The sequence below is a fragment of the Oncorhynchus mykiss genome, chromosome 2 (assembly GCF_057628025.1).
Source record: "Oncorhynchus mykiss isolate SJ-2025 chromosome 2, ASM5762802v1, whole genome shotgun sequence".
Lineage (NCBI taxonomy): Eukaryota > Metazoa > Chordata > Actinopteri > Salmoniformes > Salmonidae > Oncorhynchus > Oncorhynchus mykiss.
Genome location: NC_143023.1, coordinates 27,890,028 through 27,915,032, shown reverse-complemented (window position 1 = coordinate 27,915,032; position 25,005 = coordinate 27,890,028). Strand labels below are relative to the sequence as shown.

At 42.5% G+C, this 25,005-nt stretch overlaps 1 protein-coding gene across 13 annotated transcripts in view; it reads right to left on the bottom strand.

Moving 5' to 3' along the window:
- Nucleotides 1–25,005, bottom strand: part of LOC110485894 (protein cordon-bleu) — a 60,778-nt gene that overhangs the window by 5,506 nt on the left and 30,267 nt on the right. For 8 of the 13 annotated variants that reach the window (XM_036944443.2, XM_036944436.2, XM_036944451.2 and 5 more), the window contains 4 exons: nt 22,951–23,124; nt 10,979–11,579; nt 1,017–1,323; nt 97–218 (listed from right to left, as the gene is read on the bottom strand). In XM_036944443.2, the coding sequence (XP_036800338.2) occupies nt 97–218; nt 1,017–1,323; nt 10,979–11,579; nt 22,951–23,124 (1,204 nt within the window). Of the gene's footprint in view, nt 1–96; nt 219–1,016; nt 1,324–5,554; nt 5,711–10,978; nt 11,580–22,950; nt 23,125–25,005 lie in introns of all 13 variants that reach the window. The other 5 variants (XM_036944441.2, XM_090195318.1, XM_090195347.1 and 2 more) reach the window with 2 other exon arrangements.

Here is a 25,005-nt window from a genome sequence, read left to right as displayed (position 1 = left end):
TTGTGGTTTCCAGGATGTCTCCAGTATGTCATTCATGTGCATTTGATGGACAATAAAACATTTTTTATTTGAATTTGTGTTCTACTGAAAGCTCACCTGCTAGATCAGCATCCAGATCAGCCAGAGTCTGGTTGAGCTGAGTGGTGAGCTCTGGGTCCTCGTCATAGATGTCCTTTGTTTTGCCTGCTTTGTCGTTGTGGCTGATATCACTGCTGTGTCTAAGGGAGGAGGGGGCAATACAAGTTAAGTTTTGAACTGTTTTGCAGGTAGCATAAAAGGAGAACTCAAGTTAACTCAAAAGTTTGAAAGTTACATTTAGGTGATGGTGGAGTCTACTGCCCTTGAAATATTTATTCATAGTACTTGTGTTTGAGTTCATATTTCTTTCACACTTAGTTCAAGGTGTCCACTGAGCATTCCTCTGTTTTATTTATGTGTTTCTTTTCTAAACTAACCTAAAAATGGCATGGGGTTATATTTCTTCTCTTCTTGGCCAAGCCAAATATAACTTTCCTCCTGCAGACTAGGTAGAGCCTATTTTCCTGAGAAAACCCCCAGAGCTTTCACTTTAGAGCCCAGCAGATTTAAGTGACGCTGCAGGCTTTGGAAGGTAGCCCCTTAGCTTCAACACACGTGGACTGCAGTGACTCAGTCAGGAAGCACTGTTGGCGCAGTAAAACAGGCCTTTAAAAACAAGCCGGTACAGAGACATGCGAGACGTGAGAAAGCTGACTAAATAGTGAGAGACGCGGGGCAGAACTGGGAACTGGGAGCAAGGAGGGAGTTGGTAAATCACAGGGAGGATCTGACTCTAAGACTAGGTACCATTCTAATGACAAAAACAGCTTTAGCTAGGGTCTGCGACAAGGCTAGTAGTAGTAAGTGCATAAGGGTAGGATAACTAAGAAATAATAATTGAAAAGCAGTGTGAGTTTGACTTTGCTAAGAGTCCACCCTGAACATTGCTATGATAATGCAGTGAGCAGAGCAGGTCAGTGGTAGCACAGCTACAGTACCTGTACCTGGAGCCCCACGTGGCACAGCCCTCGTCACTATCACTAGAACAGTCCTTGGTGAGGGGATGGATCATGGGGTGAGAGGAGCCAGAAGAGCCCAGGGAGAGGCTCCCGTCAGGGGAGGTAGGGTGAGTGGTGTCGGAGGCCGAGGGGGAGAAGACCAGGCCAGAGTCCTCAGCCATGCCCTCGGAGGCTGCATAGCCCTGGTCCTGGAAGCTGCCACTGCTGCCCATGGATAAAGTCTCCTCTGCCTCTGTTTCTGGGGTCTGGGGTCCTGCCACAGAGAGACGCCGAGAGTGCAGCCAAGCTGGTGTCCGGGCAGAGGGGTGGTAGATCATCATCAACAGCATAATCATCAGTATTATTATCAGTATTATCAACTGACAGAAGAAAGCTGTATAATGATGTAAAATAAGCTGCTCTAGTTACAATGTTATCTGTGGTCTATTGAGAAGAACAGTTCACAGCAACAACAAAAAGAGAGGTTGTACAAGCATGTGCATGACAGAGAGAGGAGGGAATCAGAGAGGGGAAGATTGAGAGAAAATATATTATACAATGTCAGCTAGACATACATTCTGAGATACACACAAACACACACACACACTTGTGGCTCAATGAAACCGCTACGTTGATGTGGGCAGGCTTAAACATACCTTATGATCCTGTACTCAGTATTTCCCATGAACGATATTGACATGTTGCATTATATACCGTAGTCCTATGGTCTCCCACTTGGCTTTGGAGCAAAACATTTAGATTGTATAATGTCTCACTTAACTCACTGCCCATCAAGCCAAAAGCAGGAGCATTAATACATACAGTTGAAGTCGGAAGTTTACATACACCTTAGCCAAATACATTTAAACTCAGTTTTTCCACAACTCCTGACATTTAATCCTAGTAAACATTCCCTATCTTAGATCAGTTAGGATCACCACTTTCTTTCAGAATGTGAAATGTCAGAATAATAGAAGATAATTATTTATTTCAGCTTTTATTTCTTTCATCGCATTCCCAGTGGATCAGGAGTTTACATACACTCAATTAGTATTTGGGAGCATTCCCCTTAAATTGTTTAACGTGGGTCAAACGTTTCGGGTAAATTGGGTGAATTCTGGCCCATTCCTCCTGACAGACTGATGTAACTGAGTCAGGTTTGAAGGCCTTCTTCCTCGCACATGCTTTTTCAGTTCTGCCCACAAATTGTCTATAGGATTGAGGTCAGGGCTTTGTGATGGCCACTCCAATACCTTGACTTTGCTGTCCTTATGCCATTTTGCCACAACTTTGGACGTATGCTTGGGGTCATTGTCCATTTGGAAGACCCATATGCGAACAAGCTTTAACTTCCTGACTGATATTTTGAGCTGTTGCTTCAATATGTCCACATAATTTTCCTGCCTCATGATGCCATCTATTTTGTGAAGTGCACCAGGCCCTCCTGCAGCAAAGCATCCCACAACATGATGCTGCCACCCCCGTGCTTCACGATTGGGATGGTGTTCTTCGGCTTGCAAGCCTCCCCCTTTTTCCTCCAAACATAATGATGGTCATTATGGTCAAACAGTTCTATTTTTTATTGATCAGACCAGAGGACATTTCTCCAAAAAGTATGATCTTTGTCCCCATGTGCAGTTGCAAACCGTAGTTCGGCTTTTTTATGGTGGTTTTGGAGCAGTGGCTTCTTCCTCGCTGAGCGGCCTTTCAAGTTATGTCGATATAGGACTCGTTTTACTGTGGATATAGATACTTTTGTGCCCGTTTCCTCCAGCATCTTCACAAGGTCCTTTGCTGTTGTTCTGGGATTGATTTTCACTTTTCGCAACAAAGTACGTTCATCTCTAGGAGAACGTGTCTCCTTCCTGAGCGGTATGACGGCTGCGTGGTCCCATGGTGTTTATACTTGCGTACTATTGTTTGTACAGAAGAACGTGGTACCTTCAGGCGTTTGGAAATTGCTCCCAAGGATGAACCAGACTTGTGGAGGTCTACAATTGTTGGAAAAATTACTGTCATGCACAAAGTAGATGTCCTAATCGACTTGCCAAAACTACAGTTTGTTAACAATACATTTGTGGTTGTTGAAAAACGAGTTTTAATGACTCCAACCTAAGTGTATGTATGTAAACTTCCGACTTTAACTGTATGTTCCATTTATTAGGTTTACAGTATTATCCAGCCAGCATGCAGAGCACACCACTGAGAAGTTGTTAGAGAGATGCTTTAAAGCCACCCAACCCATGAGTGTGTGAGAGCTGGGCCTGTCAACTTCAGGCAGAGCTGTAATGGTGAAGAGAGCCTGTTCCTGGAGATCCAGTGACTCACACAGAGTGGCCCTCCCAAACCTTTCCCAGCACTGGCTTAGCCATCCAAAACAAATTCTTACACAAACATGAACTCATCCTTGCTCCCATCACATAAACCCAAATCATGCACAAACCAAGTCAAGAGACTCTCAGGCAGTAACTCGCTCTCTGTGCCAGTAACACTCTCTCACACACATCCAGTCATAGACATCTATCATCTCTCTATTCTCAACATACTGAAACACACTAAGCAACATTACCAGCACACACAGACCAAAATCCCAATCACAAATCATTTCCTCATGGCCTCAATACACAAATGGTCTTAAGTCTTTAATGTCAAATGAAATGATAAAATATTAATATTTTCATGCTTGTCCATTTGAAGGAAATCCTTGATCTCAATGATCTGTCTTGGACGCCATGCTAATTTTGCACTTGTAATGATAAATATCCTTTTAAATACTTTTTTTGTACAATATAACACAATTAAAACCCACATGAATGCTGCTATTGACAAAGGCACTTAAAGGAGGGCTGAATATCTGGATAAGCCAATACAGAGGAGTTATTTATTTCACTCCCTCACACGTCCAACGTAAAAGCTAAAAACGTGTAAACAAGAGTGACTTCTATATAGCTCTCCACTGATGTGTTGTCGCAGTGAAGCTGCTTCTCACAAACCCACTAATACTAACCAATGTCCAAGGAGCTAATCTCATAAAAAGGATGAACCCTCCACATAAAAAGTGTCATTGATTTATTGGTCACTCCTTAATGGAGTCAATCAATCAGCATGCAGAGAAACAACAGCCTGGTTTCTAGTTACTAACCACTACAAACACTAAGAAATAACATAGAAACCTATACCACCACCATCAAATCATTGATTTGGAGATATCGTATGACTTTCCTTACACCCTCATTTCAGAATGTCTACATCAATCACTCCACACTCAGTACATGTATGGCTATCTCATCTGCACTTAAAACAGCCTACTGAACACACATTCCTGTCCCCATCAGCCCTCACACATCACGTTCCTCTTAGTTCTCTACCGTACAGACCACTGTATAACTACCTGAAATACAAAATGGCTTATAGTTCATACTGTATATACAGACATTTGTAAAAACAAGCCACAAAAACAAGGAAAAGAAAAGACATCAACAAGAGAGGATTTGAAAATGTAGAGATGGGAAAGAAAGGAAGTTCAAGGGGCAGTTCTAAGAACAGGAAAAGGAGGATGGAAGAAGCAGAGGTCCAGCAGGAAGAGATGAAGGTGCAGAAGAGGCGAGGGAGGAGAGGAGGTGGTAGAGGAAGACAGTGAGAGGACGGCAGGCCAGAGAAGTCGGTCTGTCTGTTCACCGAGGCTTGGAGAACGGGAAACGGACAGGGGCACAGCAGTAGACTGTGGAGGGGAGAGGCAGAGAGAGGGAAAAGAAGAAGACATGAGATAGAAATAGGACAGGATAGATAAGTGTTCTGGAGCCCTGGAGAAAGAAGTTGCAGCTATTGCAGCCTGACAACAGAAACTCACAGCCTTTTACAGACAGCAGGAGATTAACAAAAACATACAATGAAAGCCTCACAGGTTGATTAACGTTGCGTCTTAAATGGCACACTATTCCCTATATAGTGCATTACTTTTGAACAGAGCCCTATAGGCCCTGGTCAAAAGAAGAGCATTATATAGAGAATAGGGTATCATTTGGGATACAAGGAACTTCACTGTCACAGCTGACCTTCAGCATTGGGCTCAGCTTGCCTATCAGCCTGTCTGTTATAAAGGAGGCCTCGTAACTGTTTAACTGGCTGCAAAGGAGATGAACGACGTGGCAAGCCTGGATAGAATGTCCATATGAGCCGGACTACACGTTAAGAGGGAAATCTGTGATACACACAGATTGATTTTAACATTCTTGTCATTTAGCAGAAGCTCTGATCCAGAGCAACTTAGTGCATACATTTTCATATATATATATTTTTTGTACTGGTCCCCTCTGGGACTCAAATCCACAACCTTGTCATTGCAAGCACCATGGTCTACCAACTGAGCCACACAGGACATTCAACATTCAACAACAACTATGAAGTTCAGGGTCGGAAGCAGCACTGAAAAAGGAGAGGAGTTAGAGGAAGACATGAAGGTTGGAAGGAGAGTGGCTGGCTGCCGGAGGGAAAGGCAGCCCAACAGTAGAGGAGGTCAGCTGGGATGAGAGACCTACACTGAGGGGCCTCCTCCCCGTGGCTCTCTGGTGAGGCATCGGGGGAGTCTGGGTCTGAGGGAGGGGGAGGGTACTGCGGGGGTGGGGGGATGACTAACTGGGGGGGCTCCCGTACTGGGGTTCGCAGAGGTTTGAGTGGCACTGGACACTCAGCACCTAAAGAAAAGGAAGGATGCAGAATGGGGGAAATCAATAAGCTTAAATTATATTGCCTTTGTTCATCATACTGTGCAGAAAGAAATTTGTTTATTTATTTATTTTTTTACATTAAACAATAAGCAAAATACACAAGACAATCAATGAATGGATACATTAACAAATAACTGAAAGCTGCTTATAACTGCTTAATGTATGTGGAGAAAGTACAGTAAAGCTACTCGCTTGAGTGGAAGCCTCTCAGTGTCAATTGTGTTGCTTGCTGATCAGAGTCTCTAATCAGAGCCCCTTAAACAGAGCAGAGCAGAGATAACATCAGACTCCAGCTAGGGAAGATAGAAATGGAGCTTCACAAAACACTCCAGGCCAGGGCAGGACTACCGCATTTGGGGGCACCTGTTTTAGAAAAACGTTGCAGTTTGAACCTTTTCACCTGTGAGTTCGAGCGTGAGTTGTTTTATGCACCGAATGTCAGAATCAAAGTTTATTTGTCACATGCGGCGAATACAACAGAGAAATGCTTATTTACAGGTTCTAACCAATGGTGCGGGGAAAAAAGGTATGCATGTGTGTGTAGGTAAGTAAAGAAAAAAAACAGCAAAAAGACATTTGAAAAAAAGAGTAGCAAGGCTTTATACCTGTTAGTCAGGCTTATTGAGGTAGTATGTACATGTTGGTATCATTAAAGTGACTATGCAAATATGATGAACAGAGAGTAGCAGAAGCATGAAAAGAGGGGTTGGCAGGTGGTGGGACACAATGCAGATAGCCAATGTGCGGGAGCACTGGTTGGTCGGGCCAATTTAGGTAGTATGCACTGTTCCAAAATGTGATTGATGCACAACAGGACAGTTAACCCACGCTGCCTGCTAATTATCTATAGGCTGTTTCAACCTGTCAATTTCTAATTATTTTCTAACAAGTTTTATTTTCTAACAACGGTATGAATTGAGGTGTGTTCCGCCTCCTCATTAATTCACATAAAAGTAGCCCATTTCACTGTTGCGGACAATATATGTTTGAGGCTTTACTACTGAGCCGGAGAAACTTTTCTCTTCGAGGAGAGCTCAAGCACCTCCCCAGTGTTTCCACAGATCAAATATGCAGATATTTGTGCAGTCTTGCACAAACTTTATCCCCCTGGCACATTTTCTGGCTGGCGCTCGCATTGCCTTCATTGTTGTTTTCCTTACAAATAACAACTTCGGACAAGTGCGTTCCTATCAAAGTAAGTGCCTTATTTTCTGTATATCGTGTTGTCTTTTCTACTGTAGCATACAGCATAATGTATTTCCAGTTTTATTCACATGTTTTCAAGTACAGTTTACAAATAATGCACTCTGATTATTGCATAGATTGTAATGGACACCTTTGATATGTGTAAAATACTTTTTTGAATGTTGTACTGATTATGATACCTAAGCTATTTGCCAGCTAAGTGTGATGCCATGTTTGTTGACATTATACCATGCATTCTGGGTGTCACGTAAACATCTGTCAGACAAAATATGTTATAATGAGGTGAAGGAATAGTTCACTCATCTTTCGAGTAAACTTCCAGAAGTGAATGAAGGTAAGTGAATGATCATAGACAACACATCCCCTTCAACATGCATACTGCAAACAGACCAAACTCCTCGTCTCCTCTTCATATCTTTGGTTGACGCGAAAAAACTAACTGGGTGGCGTGCACACACTACCCATCGCCGGATTACATTCGATTTTTAGAAAGTGTTTTACTCAATTATTTTGATCAATGGTGAGCTCACCCTTGACGTGATGAATTGTAAATCGTTATTTAAATGAGTTAATTCACATTGTGGTTTCTGTTAGCTAACTATGACCACTTGTGTTACGTCAATCTTTCCTCAGTTAGCGCTAGGATTAATGTCGTCTACATTTTCCGGTTTGGATGATTGTGTTATGCTGCCGCCACTTCTGTGAATGTCTGAACATTGCAGCCAAAAATAAAAAGGGTCACATTCAGGACATAACTTTGTAAGGACTGTGTTTGTGCAAAATATTTCTGTGAAGAAACAGTGTGGCCAGCTCAAACGCTGACTGTTGCATCAATCGAAACATCCAGGGGGTTTCAGAACAGTAGGCCACTTGACAAAACAAGAATCTCCATATCTGGTATTTTATGTAACAGTGATAAATCAAAATTAGTCAACAGTTGACTATAGATTTTCAGAATATTGTCATCTGGGATGTCCATTTAAAAGGGGATCTGCATTGACTCATATCAGTGATCACACACATAGTATGGGCACACAGCAGCAGTAAACTCAGAGAAACATTCAGAGAAATCTTTGTGATTATGATCTCACAGAAAGACTGATTGCACTGTGTGGACTGGAGCTGAACGGCCTGCCACGGGGGTGTAACTGTTTGTTGGTCCTAAATAGAACCCTTTTACCTACATAGTGCTCTACTTTTGACCTGGGCCCATAGGGCTCTAATCATAAATAGTGCCCTATAAGGGAACAGGGTGCCAATTGGGATTAAACCAGTTACAGGCTGATGCTGAGCGATGTGAGCAATATGTCAACGTATGCCTCACACATCCCTTACTCAACAGCTGATGGACCACATGGAGTAGAGCTGTCCGTGGGAGTGCACCCACAAACACACACACAGCACATGGGTGCGTGGATTGATTGAAACAGCCCCAATTGAGTGTGTTGAAGTCTCCAGTTTATTTTCGGACAGAAAATGTATCTTAAGATGAGAAACAACGATCCAAAAACCATCTATTAGAGAGACCGCCTCTGTGCCTGAGCCAAACATATACAATTGGTTCGAGGGACTGTTTTTTCCACTATGATGGTGTGAGAGAAGAGGCAGAGCTGGGAGAGAGAGAACATATGAAAAGAGGAAAAGAGAGCACAGAGGAGCAGTGTGCCATGTGAGAGAGGAGAGAAATGTCTGGGTTGCACTACTCCTGCTAACAGAGCCAATAAAGGTTCTCTCTCTTCACACAGCTGGAGAGGCAGGAAACAACTGCGCTCACATACATTCTAGAACATAAACAACGATTATCTTTAGCCCACAGGGGTTAAATAAGGGGAAACATCTAAAATCCCTGTAGTACATCATCCCTAATTGATGCATGTCATCTATTTATTTTACAGACTGTACAACCGGTGATGTACAATCACAAATATACAACTCCAGATCAGAACATAATGATTTGTTTTCTTGTGTTTTGGGGAAGTCTAGTTGTTCTGCCTTGTGAGCAACAGATGGGTCTGTGGTTCTGACAGGGTCTTCACAGCAGAAGTCTATTAGATACAGTGCCTTGCAAAATAATTCATCCCCCTTGGCGTTGTCCCCATTTTGTTGCATTACAACCTGTAATTTAAATTGATTTTTATTTGGAATTCATGTAATGGACATACAAAATAGTCCAAATTGCTGAAGTGAAAAAAAAAAAAAAAAAACTTGTTTCAAATTTTTTATTTTTAAGAAAATGAAAAAATGAGAAGTGGTTTGTGCATATGTATTCACCCCCTTTGCTATGAAGCCTCTAAATAAGATCTGGTGCAACCAACTACCTTTAAAAAAAGTCATATAATTAGTTAAATAAAGTCCACCTGTGTGCAATCTAAGTGTCACATGATCGGTCACAGGATCTCAGTATATTTGCACCTGTTCTGAAAGGCCCCAGAGGCTGCAACACCACTAAGCAGGGGGCACCACCAAGCAAGAGGCACCATGAAGACCAAGGAGCTCTCCAAACAGGTCAGGGACAAAGTTGTGGAGAAGTACAGATCAGGGATGGGTTATAAAAAAATATCAGAATGTTTGAACATCCCACGGAGCACCGTTAAATCCATTATTAAAAAATGGAAAGAATATGGCACCACAACAAACCTGCCAAGAGAGGGCTGCCCACCAAAACTCACAGACCAGGCAAGGAGGGCATTAATCAGAGAGGCAACAAAGAGACCAAAGATAACCCTGAAGGAGCTGCAAAGCTCCACAGCGGAGATTAGAGTATCTGTCCATAGGACCCCTTTAAGCCGTACACTCCACAGAGCTGGACTTTAATGGAAGAGTGTCCAGAAAAAAAACATTGCTTAAAGAAAACAATAAGCAAACATGTTTGGTGTTCACCTTCCAGCAGGACAATGACCCTAAGTATACTGTTAAAGCAGCACTCAAGTGGTTTAAGGGGAAACATTTAAATGTCTTGGAATGGCCTAGTCAAAGCTCAGACCTCAATCCAATTGAGAATCTGTGGTATGACTTAAAGATTGCTGCATATCAGCGGAACCCATCCAACTTGAAGGAGCTGGAGCAGTTTTGCCTTGAATAATGGAGAAAAATCGCAGTGGCTAGATGTGCCAAGCTTATAGAGACATATCCCAAGAGACTTGCAGCTGTAATTGCTGCGATTTTAATTCCAGGTTGTAAGGCAACAAAATAGGAAAAATGCCAAGGGGGTGAATACTTTTACAAGCCACTGTAGGTCTGTGGGTCTGACAGGGTCTTCCCAGCAGAAGTATATTTGTTCTGCACAGTGTCTTGGGAATAGCAGAGGGGAGGGAGACACACCCAGGTCTATAAATCAACTCCTCAGAGCAGTCTGCTTTAAGTGCGTCCACTGCACTAAACACTTCATCCCTCAACCTCTCATCCTCGCCAAGCTAAATAAATATTGTCCGCTTCAACCCGCTTCAAGAAAAGACAAATCGATATAACTCTAGTCTTGTGCATTTTGTTCCCTTGTTAGATTAGGTAGTACAGTGATTATTTTAGGATGAAAATAATGTCAAATTCTACAAAATGTAGAAAATAATAATTCTACACTACAGTGCATCAATAGGAATAGTGAGGCTAATAGCAATGCTATTTCACCTGGTTTACTGAGGACAGATTGTACAAAACATAAGGCAATCAAATCTGCAGCGCTGCAATCCCGGCCAACTCCTGTCCTGTGACGTGGGGGTTATTTTGTTTATGCTGCCTTGGGTCTCTACTGGCTAAATGTCTGTACAGGTATCATGTCTACCACCAGCAACTCAGTTCAGGTTGAGGGGAACCTGTTATAGTGAAAAGCGGTAGTAGTGCAACAATCCTTGCGGGTGTTCTCCAATTGGGTAAAACCAGTTGGAGGAGATCATTAAGGAACCTACCTAGGCAAGGGTTGTTACACTGCTATATGACTGCTATAACACTGACTGGAACAGCCTGCGGGTTGACGGGAGAGAAAACTCAAATCGGCCTCTTTACATTGACTATATGTGTACTGATGATACTGACCCATGGCGCTGTGTCGGTTGTTCTCCGTCTCGTCTAGTTTCAGGCCAAGAGCAGATTCTCCTCTGGTCTCCTCTGGTGTGGTACTGCGGGACAAGTAGGGGGTGGGCTTGGCCTTGTCAGCGTTGCTGCTGGGGGTTGAGTCAACCTTTTCAACTTTGCTGGTAGGGGCGGCGTAAGAGGCGACATTGATCATAGTCTTGCTCCTGGGGCCGGTGACAACCTTGCTGGGGGCGGTGTCTCGGGAGGAGTCAGCCATGGCAGCACTGCTGCTGGGGGTGGAATCAGGGCCGGGCTTGGACACATCAGCCCTGCTGGAGGCGGAGTCAGAGTCGGCCATTGAGGTGTCAGCGACAGAGGTGCCGGCGGCGACCCCACTACTGCTACTGCTGTAGACAGACCCATTGCTCAGCTCAGAGCCAGAGTCCTCCTCCGCAGGCAGGCTGGGGGTAGGAGAGCTGGGGGCTGGGGAGGGAGAGGGGGCCATCTGGGCAGAGATGAAAGGTGCTGGGGTGCTAGGAGCTGGGGTAACAGAGGTAGTAGGAGTAGGAGGGGGTGCCGGGGCCTTCCTCTTCCTCAGTGTACTCTCTGAGTCAGGAGCCACCTGAGAGAGAGGGAGAGAGAGAGAGTAATGAGTCTCGGGCTTAATAACTCCCCCTAGCCGTGACAATATACCCTATAAACCATTTATTCTTGGACATCATCACTGCTCATTATCATTATTAAAAAGGTGCAGTACACAGAAACCACGTCTCCATTTCCTGGTTGCTAAAATTCAAAACTGTTACAAAACAAGCAATCATTGTGTAGAAAGTCATTGTACCATCTAAGCCGTTGTGAAATATATTTTCTATAACCAAAAATACTGTATTTACAGCAGTTGAAGCAGGTGTACAAAACCAAAAATAAAAGACGCAAAAACATAACTTAAGAATGGGAATCATAGAAATAGAGCACATAGAACAGATCAACTGCTTGTTAGACTTGCTTTCATTGAGAATGACATAACTAACATTTCCATGTGAATTTGGTCAAATCGTCAAAAAGTTACATATTGTAGCTTTAAGTTATTAATACCTTTTAAAGATTAAATGAATTGTATGGATTATGGAACTTTGCCTGTCAGTCAGACTATCAGTCAAAATATCTAAGTGTTCAGTGTTTATTTGTTTGCTGTTACTGAAAGGGGTATTATTGCTTCCTTATACAACAAAACAATGTATGACCCATTTAATCTCAGCATGTCCTCTGATCCTGGAGGCATGGAGATAAAAACACAATGTGTTTGGTGGCCACTTCAAATCAAGCTTTATTTATATAGCACATTTCAGACAGTAATGCAATGCAGGGCGCTTCACAGGAAAACTCAAATAAAAAACAAATAAAACGACAACAAAACATAAGAACAACAAACTGAAACACTAAAAAAGCAGCCTAAGGAAAACGTGTGTTTCAAGGTGTGTTTCAAGGTGTGTTTTAAGATCTCTTAAATATGTCCCCAGTTTCGGCCCATCTCATGTTCTCTATCAGGCTATTCCAGAGGCTGGGGGCATAGTAACTAAAGGCTACCTCTCCATGCATCTTGGTCCTAGACTTTGGAATAGTTAAAAAGGCCAGTGCGAGAGGACCTGAGGGACCTACTGGGTACATTACTTAAAAGCATGTCTGACATGTATTGGGGTGCACAATCGTGGATTGATTTAAAAACCAATAGAAGTGCAGTAGCAGCCAGGGCATTGACTTTAAAACCGGTGTAATGTGGGCTCTCCGTCTGGTCTTGGGCAGTACCCATGTTGCAGGATTCTGTTTGTTTTGCAGTTGACCAGTGACTTTCTTGGGTAGACCAGACAGGAGAGCATAGACCAGACAGGAGAGTATAGCAGTAGTCAAGCCTGCTTGTAACAAAAGTATGGATGAGTCTCTCTGTATCATCCTGAGATCGAAACAGCCGCAACTTGGCAATGTTCCTCAGGTGGTAAAAAGCTATTTTGGTCACATTCTTAATGTGTGATTCGATATTTAGATCAGAATCGAACATGACCCATAGGTTTTTTTACCTGCTGTTTTCTTCGATGCCCATGAATCCTATTTGACCTTAATGTTTTATGTGACCTAAAGCTTCACATTGATCAAAAAAGGTGTTGCGTGAGTTTGGGCGCATTAGCCTCATCTCAAAATAGTTGTGATAGGAGAAAACTGAGGATGGAAAGTTACTCCACAGTACTAATCTAATTGACAAAGTGAAAAGAAGGAAGCCTGTAGAGAATAAAAATATTTCAAAACTTGCATCCTGTCCGGCCCGCCATAGGAGTCACTAGTGCGCGATGGGACAAGGACATCCCTGCAAAATCCAAGAGGAAAAGCTGGTTCAGTCTGCAACCACCAGACACAGAGATTAATTCAACTTTTAAGCAGGACAATAACCTAAAACAAGGCAAAATCTACACTGGAGTTGCTTACCAAGAAGACAGTGAATGTTCCTGAGTGGCCGAGTTACAGTTTTGACTTAAGTCTGCTTGAAAATCTATGGCAAGACCTGAAAATGGTCGTCTAGCAATGACCAATTTGAAAGAGGTTGAAGACTTTTGAAGATAATAAATGGGCAAATGTTGCACAATCCAGGTGTGGAAAGCTCTTAGAGACTTACCCAGAAAGACTCACAGCTGTAACTGCTGCCAAAGGTGATTCTAACATACAGTATATTGAATCAGCGGGTTGAATACTTATCAAATCAAGATACAGTATATTAGTGTTTTATTCTTCATATTTGTTTTAACTGTTCTAATTGTTAAAATTTCTCACACTTTGACATTAGAGTATTTTGTGTAGATCATTGACCAAAAAATGACAAATACATTTTAATCTCACTTTGTAACACAACAAAATGTGAAAAAGGCACTATATATACACAGTTGAAGTCGGACGTTAAGAAGGCCAGCATCCTGGAGTCGCCACTTCACTGTTGATATTGAGACTGGTGTTTTGCGGGTACTATTTCATGAAGCTGCCAGTTGAGGACTTGTGAGGCGTCTGTTTCTCAAACTAGACACTAATGTACTTGTCCTCTTGCTCAGTTGTGCACCGGGGCCTCCCACTCCTCATTCTATTCTGGTTAGAGACAGTTTGCGCTGTTCTGTGAAGGGAGTAGTACACAGCGTTGTACGAGTTCTTCAGTTTCTTGGCAATTTCTCGCATGGAATAGCCTTCATTTCTCAGAACAAGAATAGACTGACGAGTTTCAGAAGAAAGTTATTTGTTTCTGGCCATTTTGAGCCTGTAATCGAACCCACAAATGCTGATGTTCCAGATACTCAACTAGACTAAAGAAGGCCAGTTTGCTTTTTTAATCAGAACAACAGTTTTCAGCTGTGCTAACAATTGCAAAATGTTTTTCTAATGATCAATTGGCCTTTTAAAATGATACACTTGGATTAGCTAACACGTGCCATTGGAACACAGGGGTGATGGTTGGGCCTCTGTACGCCTACGTAGATATTCCATTAAAACAGCTACAATAGTCATTTACAGCATTAACAATGTTTTCACTGTATTTCTAAGCAATTTGATATTTAAAAAATGGACAGAATTTTATTTTCTTTCAAAAACAAGAAATGGTATAAGTGACCTCAAACTTTTGAATGTCAAGGTGATTCGTGTATATTAGAATTGTTTTTTTGCTAGGTAGCGTTAGCTTGCGCTAGTCGGATGTACCTGTGCCAAAACTCCGGTATTTTTCATCCTATAACTTGTTCTCCATCGTCTTTTTAAATAGTGAGACAACATGTTTTCAGCCATTTTATTTCCATGACTGATCAAAACTCATTCTCATGCTCTTGTCTCTCTGCAGCATATAGTGAGCAATATGTTTGGAACATTTAAATCGCAATATCAAATTGCAATACTATAGAATGGTGATGTTGTGGAAAATTCTGCCACCACAGTGAGAATTGCAATACATATTGTATCGGCACCTACGTGTCGTGATAATATTGTATCATGAGGTCCCTGGCAATTCCCAGCCCTAATTAAAATGGGTCAACACTTCCTTATATCTTCGACTAATTTCCCCCCTGCTACAAACTGTCTGTACTACTACTATCATCTGTCTGCATGTCAACCGGTCAGCTGTTTATGAACTCAATGACCCAGGTCTCCAGCACAGAGACCATCGATATGGAAAGACAGCACAGCATGGGCAGCCCCATTGCTTAGTGTGCTCCTACTGAAAGGGATATTATTGCTTCCTTATACAACAAAACAATGTGTAATCCCTTTAACCTCAACATGTCCTCTGATTCTGAAGGCATGGACATAAAAACACTTCCAACTGTGTTTGGCGGGTACTTCAAACCTTCGCATGGGAATCCTATTTGACCGTAATGTGTGTGACCTAAAGCCTTACATTGAACAAAAAGGTGTCGCGTGAGTTGGGGTTGGAAGTGCATAAACCTCTTCACAAAGGCGTTCCTCACCTTTTCTATGGTTGCACATATCATCTACGCAAGGGTCAACTTTGATGTCTAAATATTTAATGTATGTGACAGCACCGATCAAGTTTGTGAAGAAACAAATGACCATATATTTGCCTCAGCCTCAACTCTATTTGTGTGTGTGCAAATCTGATACAAAGGTGAAGAAAACCATTTATCTCAAATGTGAAGACAATGTATTAAAATGGGTCAACGCTTCCTATCTTCAACAAATTTTCCCCCCTGCTACAAACTGTCTGTTCCACTACTGTCGTCTCTCCGCATGTCAACTGGTGAGCTGTCTATGAACTCAATGACCCAGGCCTCCAGTACAGAGACCATAGATATGGAAAGACAGCACACGTTCTATCCTTGCAAATGGCATCCTGTGTGACAGCATGGCTAGCCCCATTGAGGGCTATCTCCATTTTAAAGTAGTCATCCAGAGCCCTCTATCTTCATGGCAGAGACAGACAGCCATTACCCTGGTATTACTATTCCCTCTACCACTGACAGACTAACTCCCCATGCTTCCTCATCTTACATGCTCCATTAGATCCACAAAGTTGACCTGACACAACTCACTGTCTCAAAACTATGCAGTAAATGTATGGTCCAATGAGAAATATTCACCACTCTCTAAAGTGTGTGTGCAAATGGTTTATATTGCTGTCGTTATGCTTCCAACATATATATCAGATTTAGACGGGAGCTAAACCATTGCTATGCAGGGTTATTAAATATACTAAGCAAGGGAAGCTTTGGTCTCCGTTTGGCCAATCTTATGTACATGTTCCCCAGACTTAAGTTGGCTCCTCTAAATCCCAAAGTGCGCCACTCAGTCACTTTAAACAGTAATCCATAGCAGAGCAACACAATCAATTCCCCTGGTATGTTTACACTCCAGTACAACAGTAGTATGGAGCATTCATAGAGAATAGCATGATTAGTCTGAGAGGACGCTGTCGCTTCGTTCTGCTGCACTGGGCTGCACAGTATTGTCTTTCACTCTGAAGAGCAGCCAATCAGTCACACACGTGCGCACACACATCTTCATATACCAGTCAGTCCTCCGTTACTGCTTCAACTTTGCCCCACATGCTATGGTATGCCAGAGACCGACAAGTATGAACGGTGGTGTGATGGTGGAGTTGGTGGAGGTGCATACACAGTTCAGGGAGTTTACGCAACTCAACCTCTAAAGAAGTGCAAGGTGGCCGGCAGTAAGTAACACAGCGTTCCAACCACAATGACTCAATCCCAGAGAAACACCACAAGCATTTTCTTAGAGTATAAAAATAAAACAAGGACATTCTGACTTACTTCAACCACATTCAAGCAATAAAAATAAAAAAGTTTGACAAATCATTTGTTATGGCTTGTTGCTACTTTCATCACAATTTCAAGGTGGTGGAGGTGATTTCTCGAGGAGGTGATTTTCCATGAGCCATGCCCAAACTGCTGTGCACTCTCTCACCCAGTCAGACTTGCCTACCTACCACTTGCACAACCCTGCAGCGCTCTACTAACCCTATATCACAGACTGCATCAAATCACATTTACTATACACTGATGGGCTGCCACTCAATGCTATCATTCAGTCAAATATTTCTATAGCTTTTCTACCACCTAATCCTGCAGGAATGCTAGCTCACTCCTTAATGGTTGATTTGGTCTATGTCACAAAAGGGACCCATAGTGCACTACGTTAGACTAGAGCTCTATGGGCCCTGGTCAAAAGTAGTGCACTATTACGTGAATAGGGTGCTTATTGGGGATGCAGGCTCAGTCCCCTGGCTGCCAAAGCTCCAGCTTTTTAATTACTCAACACAGCACACCGCTCCAGAGCTGGCACAGTGAATTTACAGGCTCTTTATGGTCAGACCACACACACACACACACACACACACACACACACACACACACACACACACACACACACACCAAAGTAAAAGTATATCAGTGCTCATGGCATTAGTCCACTTCAAATAGAGAACCAATGTAGATGAAGTGTGGACTACTCTGTGTCAACTGTAGTGAAAATAGGTCCATTATATAATCTTTATCAGTGCTGGATATTACTTTGTCTGCTAAGGTTAAGATTACATTCTAACATAAAACCACAACAAGGCCTAGGTTTTTTGTCATTCTTTGAGGTACAAAACAATTCTTTCAAAAACTTGACTGTGATTTGGAAATAATAATGATTTAAAATGTGAACATAAACACAAAACACAGCTCCAAACAAGCCCCATTATCTCCAACAGGAGGAGAGAAGCCCATTAGAGCCAACATAACATGGTGAAAAAACAACATTCCCCACAACATTTCTGTGAGAAGACGCCACCACTACTTTCATTAGATTTACACACACACACACACAGAGAGATGGTAGACTACACAGTTCCAGTGGGCTGTTTGTTTTGGCATTAGGGGCCTCTTCCTTTGTTCCTGAGAACACAACATTTTCTTCCTTAGGAAAGAGGAAAGGAGCATGATAGAGAGAGACTCCCAAATGGTACCCCATATCAGTGTTTCCAAACCCTGGACCTTGAGTACCCCCAACAGACCACTTTTTCATTGTAGCCCTGGACAAACACAGCTCATTCAACTCATTGAGGTCTTGATGATTATTTGACAAGTTGAATCCAGTGTGCTTGTCCAGGGATACAATAAAAATGTGTACTGTTGGAGGTACTTGAGGATCAGGGTTGGGAAACACTACCCTATATAGTGCCCTACTTTTGACTAGGGCTCTGGTCAAAAGTAGTGTACTATATAGGGAATGGGGTGCCATTTGGGATACACACTAAACCTGCACTCAAAACTATTAGAGCTGCCCATGCTTCCGTTTCCAACTTATTTGAATCACACTGTTCCACAGCAGAGCCTGTCACACTGAAACATCCACAGTGTTGCCTAATCACTCATACATAAACTAGCAAGTTTGCATGAAGTGAAACAAGACAACCTAAAATAACCTGCATGGCCTTAAGTGATAGAATTTCATTTACAGAGGGTGTTGATTAAAGGAAATGGAGGTCTTGTCAGCAGATGGGCTGAAAAACCAAGGCAGGCCCCTTGAATAGTCCAATTCAGAGAGGCGTTGAGTAAGTTAAGGCTTCCACACCAACCATTCTCACTCTAACTCAAAGTGTTCTGCAGCCACATGGTTTACTTGCATAACAATCATGTAGGCCTAACTGAGGGATTGCAAACATATGACTCAGATCACAAGCTTCCTCTTAAAGGCATCATGTGTGACCTTACAGAATGTGGAACATTTAAAAAAACACTACTGATCAAAACTGAGGTTTCCCACGAATTCAAGTTTCTTTCTTTATTTTATTTTTAGAAAGGGTCCACAACCATTATTGAGAATGGTATCATCAGCCCAATGTAGAAATATCCAAACCACGCAAGATTGTAAACAGACGACTTGTATCTTGCTAAAACAGATTAAAACGGTAGGCTACATTAAAGTGGATTAATAGCGCTGCAGTACAAAGGGCCAATGACGGATTGATATGAAAGACTAAACCCCTCTTGGTTCAGATTATGACATCTCCCTAAGGAATAGTTTATGCAGGTAATGCTAGCCATCTCAATCAATCACACTTCGCCTGTGCTGCCAGCTATCCCCCTGATGGGATGGAGTCTGAGGCTATGTCCCAAATGGTACCATATTACTTATATAGTGCACTACTTTTGACCAGGACCAATAGGGATGCTGCCTCAGACTGTACTGCTTGGCAGGTCCCCCCTGAAAGCAGAGCCAGGAGTCGATACATCAACATCACTAGGAGCCATGCTGTAGAGAAAAACAGAGGATATTCACTAGGCTCCATGACTTGTGTCCCGTTGATTTAAATACTTGAGAATAGAGCAGGTCAACTACTGAGATTCAGAGAAGAATAACACTCCTTAGAGTAGGATTGGAAAATTCTGGTAACTTTCCCAAGATTCCCAGATTTTCCAGAAATCATAGTTGGAAGATTCCCAGCATCAGGGGGAAAAAAAGGAGCAAGCAATCTGGAATTCTCCAACTAGGATTTCTGGAAAACCTGGCAATTTTGGGAAAGTTACTGTAATTGTACAACCCTACCCTGGAGTGAGCAGATTGAACCCCCCAAAAATGGAACCATAAAAGACATATTACTCAATGTCTATTACAAAATGCATCGAGCGTGTACTATAATGATCATGTACAACACTGTGTTCCTACAGTAGGCTCCAAGTCACCAATCACTATTCTAACCTAACCTACCTAACCCCCTTCCCTTTCAGTGGTCTTCTGAGTTAATGCCATCTCATCTCAAGAGATATTTGTTGAAATGATTCAAAAAAAATGTACAGCAAACTTTTGTTTGTTGAACCCTCAACCTCACCTGTCCTCTGCTCTGACTATGTACAGTAACATTGGCATAAAGAGCCTGTCAAGCTGATTTCACGCCTATCTGCCTCTGGAAACACGACACCCCACTTATACATATTTGATGTTGTGCCACCAAAACACACCTCATTCACTGCTGCAATCTCAGAACCAAATCTGGTGTTTATGTTAACAGTTTGTCTGTCACTAGAGAGTTCCTGTTGCATAAGCCTGATTTTACCTTCCCAGCATGCCGAACAGGCTTACACAAGTGTGTTTGCCTGTGTAAAACCTATTACCGAACACTGAAGCAGAAAGCTCAGGATGACAGGCTAGGCCATGTCACAAAAGGCATTCTTTACATCACCTCTCACATGCTGACCACACCACTCCAGTTGCTTGCGTGAGCACTGCAATCATTGCAGCCATACAGTTCGCGAGTGTCTGTGTAGTCAGGCGCTAAAATAAAACTTGGTTCTATTTGTGACGCGTGACATGCTGCAAGTCCCACCTCTCCCATCTCCTCATTGGTTTTTAGGAGCATATACCCATGTGGGTGATTAAAAGATGAACTGAGGTCCACACTCCAGTCCAGTCGGTAGTGTTAAAGTTGGTTGCCAACCTCCATATAAAGTCCAAAGAAGAAGAAGAAGCCTGAAGGAGGAGAGATTACTAGAAACAAACTTTTACCCTTTTATCTGTGGATTAATTGTCAGAGTAGAGGACCTTGTGTATTTCAAGTAAAATAACAACCCAATATTTATATCCCAGGACAAATTAGCTAGCAACAGCAAGCTAGCTAGCTAAATTGGCATCAATGTTTAATGCTTTTCGACCTGTCCCCAAATTAATATAGTTGGTTCAGAGTTCGTTTTGATATTTCAACCTGTGTGTCCTGATCGTGTCTAGTGTGGGTGGACAAAATCAACATGAGTGCAATGTCGCACGCGGACACACGCGCGCACGTGCTGTTTCGTCAGAATGTTAGCCTACTCCTGTCCAAATCATAATATCAGCTATTTGTCTAATAAAAGCTTAAAACACTCCTTCAGCACAATATGTTGTATGCATACCAAATGGCACCATATTCCCTTTGAAGTGCACTATAAAAGGGAATAGGGTGCAATTTGGGATGCACTCTTTTTTGTCTTGATCCCAGATAAACCCAGTTGGCTATTTGATTGAAGGTCTTGGGCTTGACTATTGGTTGTAAATTGATACTGTATTGAGATCAATAGAGGGTCATAACTAGTGATGGGGAAAATAAATCGATACAGTTATCAGGATGTTATTTTTGACGATATATAGTTTTTGACAATATCGCAATATTATTTGTGCACTAGTTGGCTGTACCTGCACCAAAACTCCAGTATTTTTCCTTCATAACTTGTTCTCCATCTTCTTTTTAAATTGGGAGCCAATTTGTTTTCAGCACCTTTATTTCCATGACTGATCAACACTTGTTTTCTCATGTCTCTCTACTTGTCCCTCTGCAGCAGACATACAGTATGGTGAGCAATATGTTTGGAACATCAAATCGCAATAAAATCACAGTATTGAATTGCAATACATATAAAATCAATAGAATTGCAATACTTATCGTATTGGCACTTAAGCATCGTGATAATATAATCGTGAGGTCCCTGGTAATTCCCAGTTTAACATTCTTAGAAAAAAGGGTTCCAAAAGGATTCCATAAGAATTTGACCTGAGAGAACCCTTTTTGGAAACAAAAGGATTCTACCTGGAACCAAAAAGGGTTATTCGAAAGGTTCTCCTATGGGTACAGCCAAAGAACCCTTTTAGGTTCTATATACTGTAGCACATTTTGCTATGCAGAGTGTAGTCATACCCCAGGGGAACAGATTGTCATCACTACAGCAATAGCCATCCTACCAGTAGCTCAGGCTCATGGAAAGGAGACCTAGGAGCAGCCATCCCATCCCTCAGGCACTCCGTCCTCATCTGATCTCTCTGTCCTTGTCTAACCCTCACAAAAGGTTACATCAGGCCCATGTGCCATGTGTCTCAACAAGCAGCCAGCCATCTTCCAAACACAATACTTTGTCTCATCCGTGCTAGCGAGTCACAGGACAGCAAGTGTTGCTTATCTCTGGGTGAACGGACTGATAAAGACGTCATTAGTGTGGTGTTTCTGAACAGTGTCTAATACCCTTTTCAGACATATGGAATGTGGCGCCTTGAAAGCACCTCGGCTACAGCGTTTGTTTGTCTGTTAGTGTACACTAGGGCTTTTTAAATGCCGACACGAAACCCTCTCTCGAGATAGCTTCAATGCACCACTGAACAGGCATTTTACTTGTCAATCAAATCATCTCGAGCTGCCTGAGTGCAACCTGGCTGCCTGCTCGCAGACCACTCTACCATGATTTACCAAGACGTTTAGTAAAAAGAAAAACACATCTAGCACCCTACCATAAAAAAACTGAATAAAACCCCCACAACAGCACATCAATCAGCTCCTTTTATTGAACACTTCTGATCTGGCACTTTATTTAATTGTCTGAAAGGCTATCAATTGTTGCTATAAAAGGGTATAATAAGACAGGCGAGAGAAAAAATAAACTTGGAGCCACGACAACATAAACCCAAATTAAATCCTGTTTGGAAGAACAGCGTGAGTAGTACACAGAATACTGTGTGGACACCTTGTGCTTCTCTACAGGAGTATGTGTCCAAATGGCACCCTATTCCCTACATAGTGCACTAGTTTTAACCAGAGCACTGTAGACCCTGGTCAAAAGTAGTACACTATATAGGGAATAGGATGGCATTTAGGATGTAATCCATTTCACAGATTAACCAGTGTGTTCCTGTTAGTAACGGTCACTATGACCACAACACACAGTTCCAGACAAACCCCATTCTCTCCAACAGGAGGAGAGAACCTTTAGAGCCAACATAACATGGTGAAAAAACAACATTTCCCACAACAACACCACGAGAAGAGAAAGAACACTACTACTATTGATATTAGATCCACAAACAGCACAAGGAGATTAGAGGAAATGTTTATCCAATGTTGCAATAGTTGATCTAAACTAAGGTCACCATGACCTGAAGTGTGTGTGTGTGTGTGTGTGTGTGTGTGTGTGTGTGTGTTGCCCTCTCACCTGGTAGGCCTCCAGTGTGTAGCAGCCCTGGCAGGGTGTGGGGGCCGGGGGGGCCCGCCTCTTCTTAATCTCTATCCTGGGGGACATCCTGGAGATGTTCATGACGGACTGGGACTGGCCCAAGGTGCTGGGCCGCGCGTCCACACAGGGCACGATGGACACTGTGGACAGGCCCTGGATGAGGAGGGAGAGAGAAGGGTTAATGCAGAACAGAAAAATAATGACACACAGACAATAATGACACACAGACAGATAATGTGACACATTCACACACACACAGAGACAATTATAAACACACAAGAACAGAGCTACATATGAACTGAGTGGCATTTAAAGGTCAGGTAATTCTAAATGGTTTCAGAAACCCAAAATCGCAGGTTGATATGGTGGACAGTGGAAATGTCAAGGGCCAGTCCTGAAGGGTGAGCATGGGTCATGCCCTTTATTCACTAACGCTGTGTCCCAAGTGGCACCCTATTCCCTGTTGTGCACTACTTTTGACAAGGACACATAACACTATATAGAGAATAGGGCGCCATTTGAGACTCCGATTAACATGGGCTCATTACTGAATCTAAAATATGAGCATATCTTCATCATGGTCTGTTACTGCAGTGGTAAATTAAGCCAATGCAAAGCTTAGTGTTGGGTCTGTCTCCTCTTGTCTGCAAGAGGAGGCACTCAGATCCCTGTGAATCAGGATGCTTTGTGACAGTTGTGACAGCTGCAGTCAGCTTTATTACCATTCTGTAGCTACTTCGCCTCGCTAATACACCCTCTGTCTGTCTGGGAGGGATGCTGCTGAGCAATGGGGGACGATCAAAGAATTATCAAAGGCTTTACTAAGCATCTGAAGCTTAGCCTGGTCCCAGATCTGTTTGCACTGCCTTCCCAACTCCTATGGTCAATGTCGTGCCAAGTGATCATAAAAAGGAGTTGGCAAGACAGCACAAACAGATCTGGGTCCAGGCTATCTGAAACATCCTAAGCGTCTGTCTCTGTACTGTAGCACAACTAGGAACAAAGATATGCATCTTTAAACGATGGTGGGGAGGTTTAAAGAAAGGAAAACATATTAAGTCAAAATGACACAGCATTTCAGACAATTCCTGGGCAGAGGATCAAAGTAGTCATGAAAAAAAGTTCAAATGACTAAAACATTAAGTTCTAGTCATTAGAGGTAATCAGTGAACCAAGCACTTCTCACAGTGGGGAGAATGAATGAAAAGTGTGCAGGAGGGAGAGAAAAGCACTCAAAAGTATTCAGACCTGGGCATAAATAGTATTTGTTTTCTTTCAAAAATATTTTTTAGCATTTGATTGAGCCTGCCTGGTGGGCCAGGTGGGCATGGTTTGAACTTCTGGGACTATTTCATTGGTTCCATTACACCACGCAAGCACAATCAAACTAGTCTAGTCTACTAAGGAGAGTCAGTGTGGCTTTGAGGGAGATGTGAGTTGCCAATTGCTTGCATATTGTATAAGCTTGGAAAAGCAGACCGAGCTACTATATAGTAATGTAGAGCAAAGAGAAAAAGACGTTTGTAACAAAAAACCTAGCTGGAGTCTTGGAATCCTGCAGTAGATTTACTGCTGCCCCGCTCTAAGAACAGAGCCTGGATCAACTAAGTCCAGCTAAGTTCATCTTTATGACCTCCACATCCTGTTTAACTTTGATCTTCTCTTATCTTACTCAAGAACACGAGTCTCTCCCACCTGCTAGATATTCCTGACTAAAATAATATAACATCTAGCAGACGTTTTTATCCAAAAAAGAGACTTACAGTCATGCTTGCATACATTTTACGAATGGCTGGTCCCAGGAATCAAACCCACTCTCCTGGCATAGCAAGCGCCATGCTCTACCAACTGAGCTACAGAGAACCACATGATTTATACATGGGCATAATTGCATACCAAGGATAGATGACATGGCATACCTTACACAGTGCACTACTCTATTCCCTTCTATTGGCTGCTGCCTATACAGTGGGGCAAAAAAGTATTTAGTCAGCCACCAATTGTGCAAGTTCTCCCTCTTAAAAAGATGAGAGG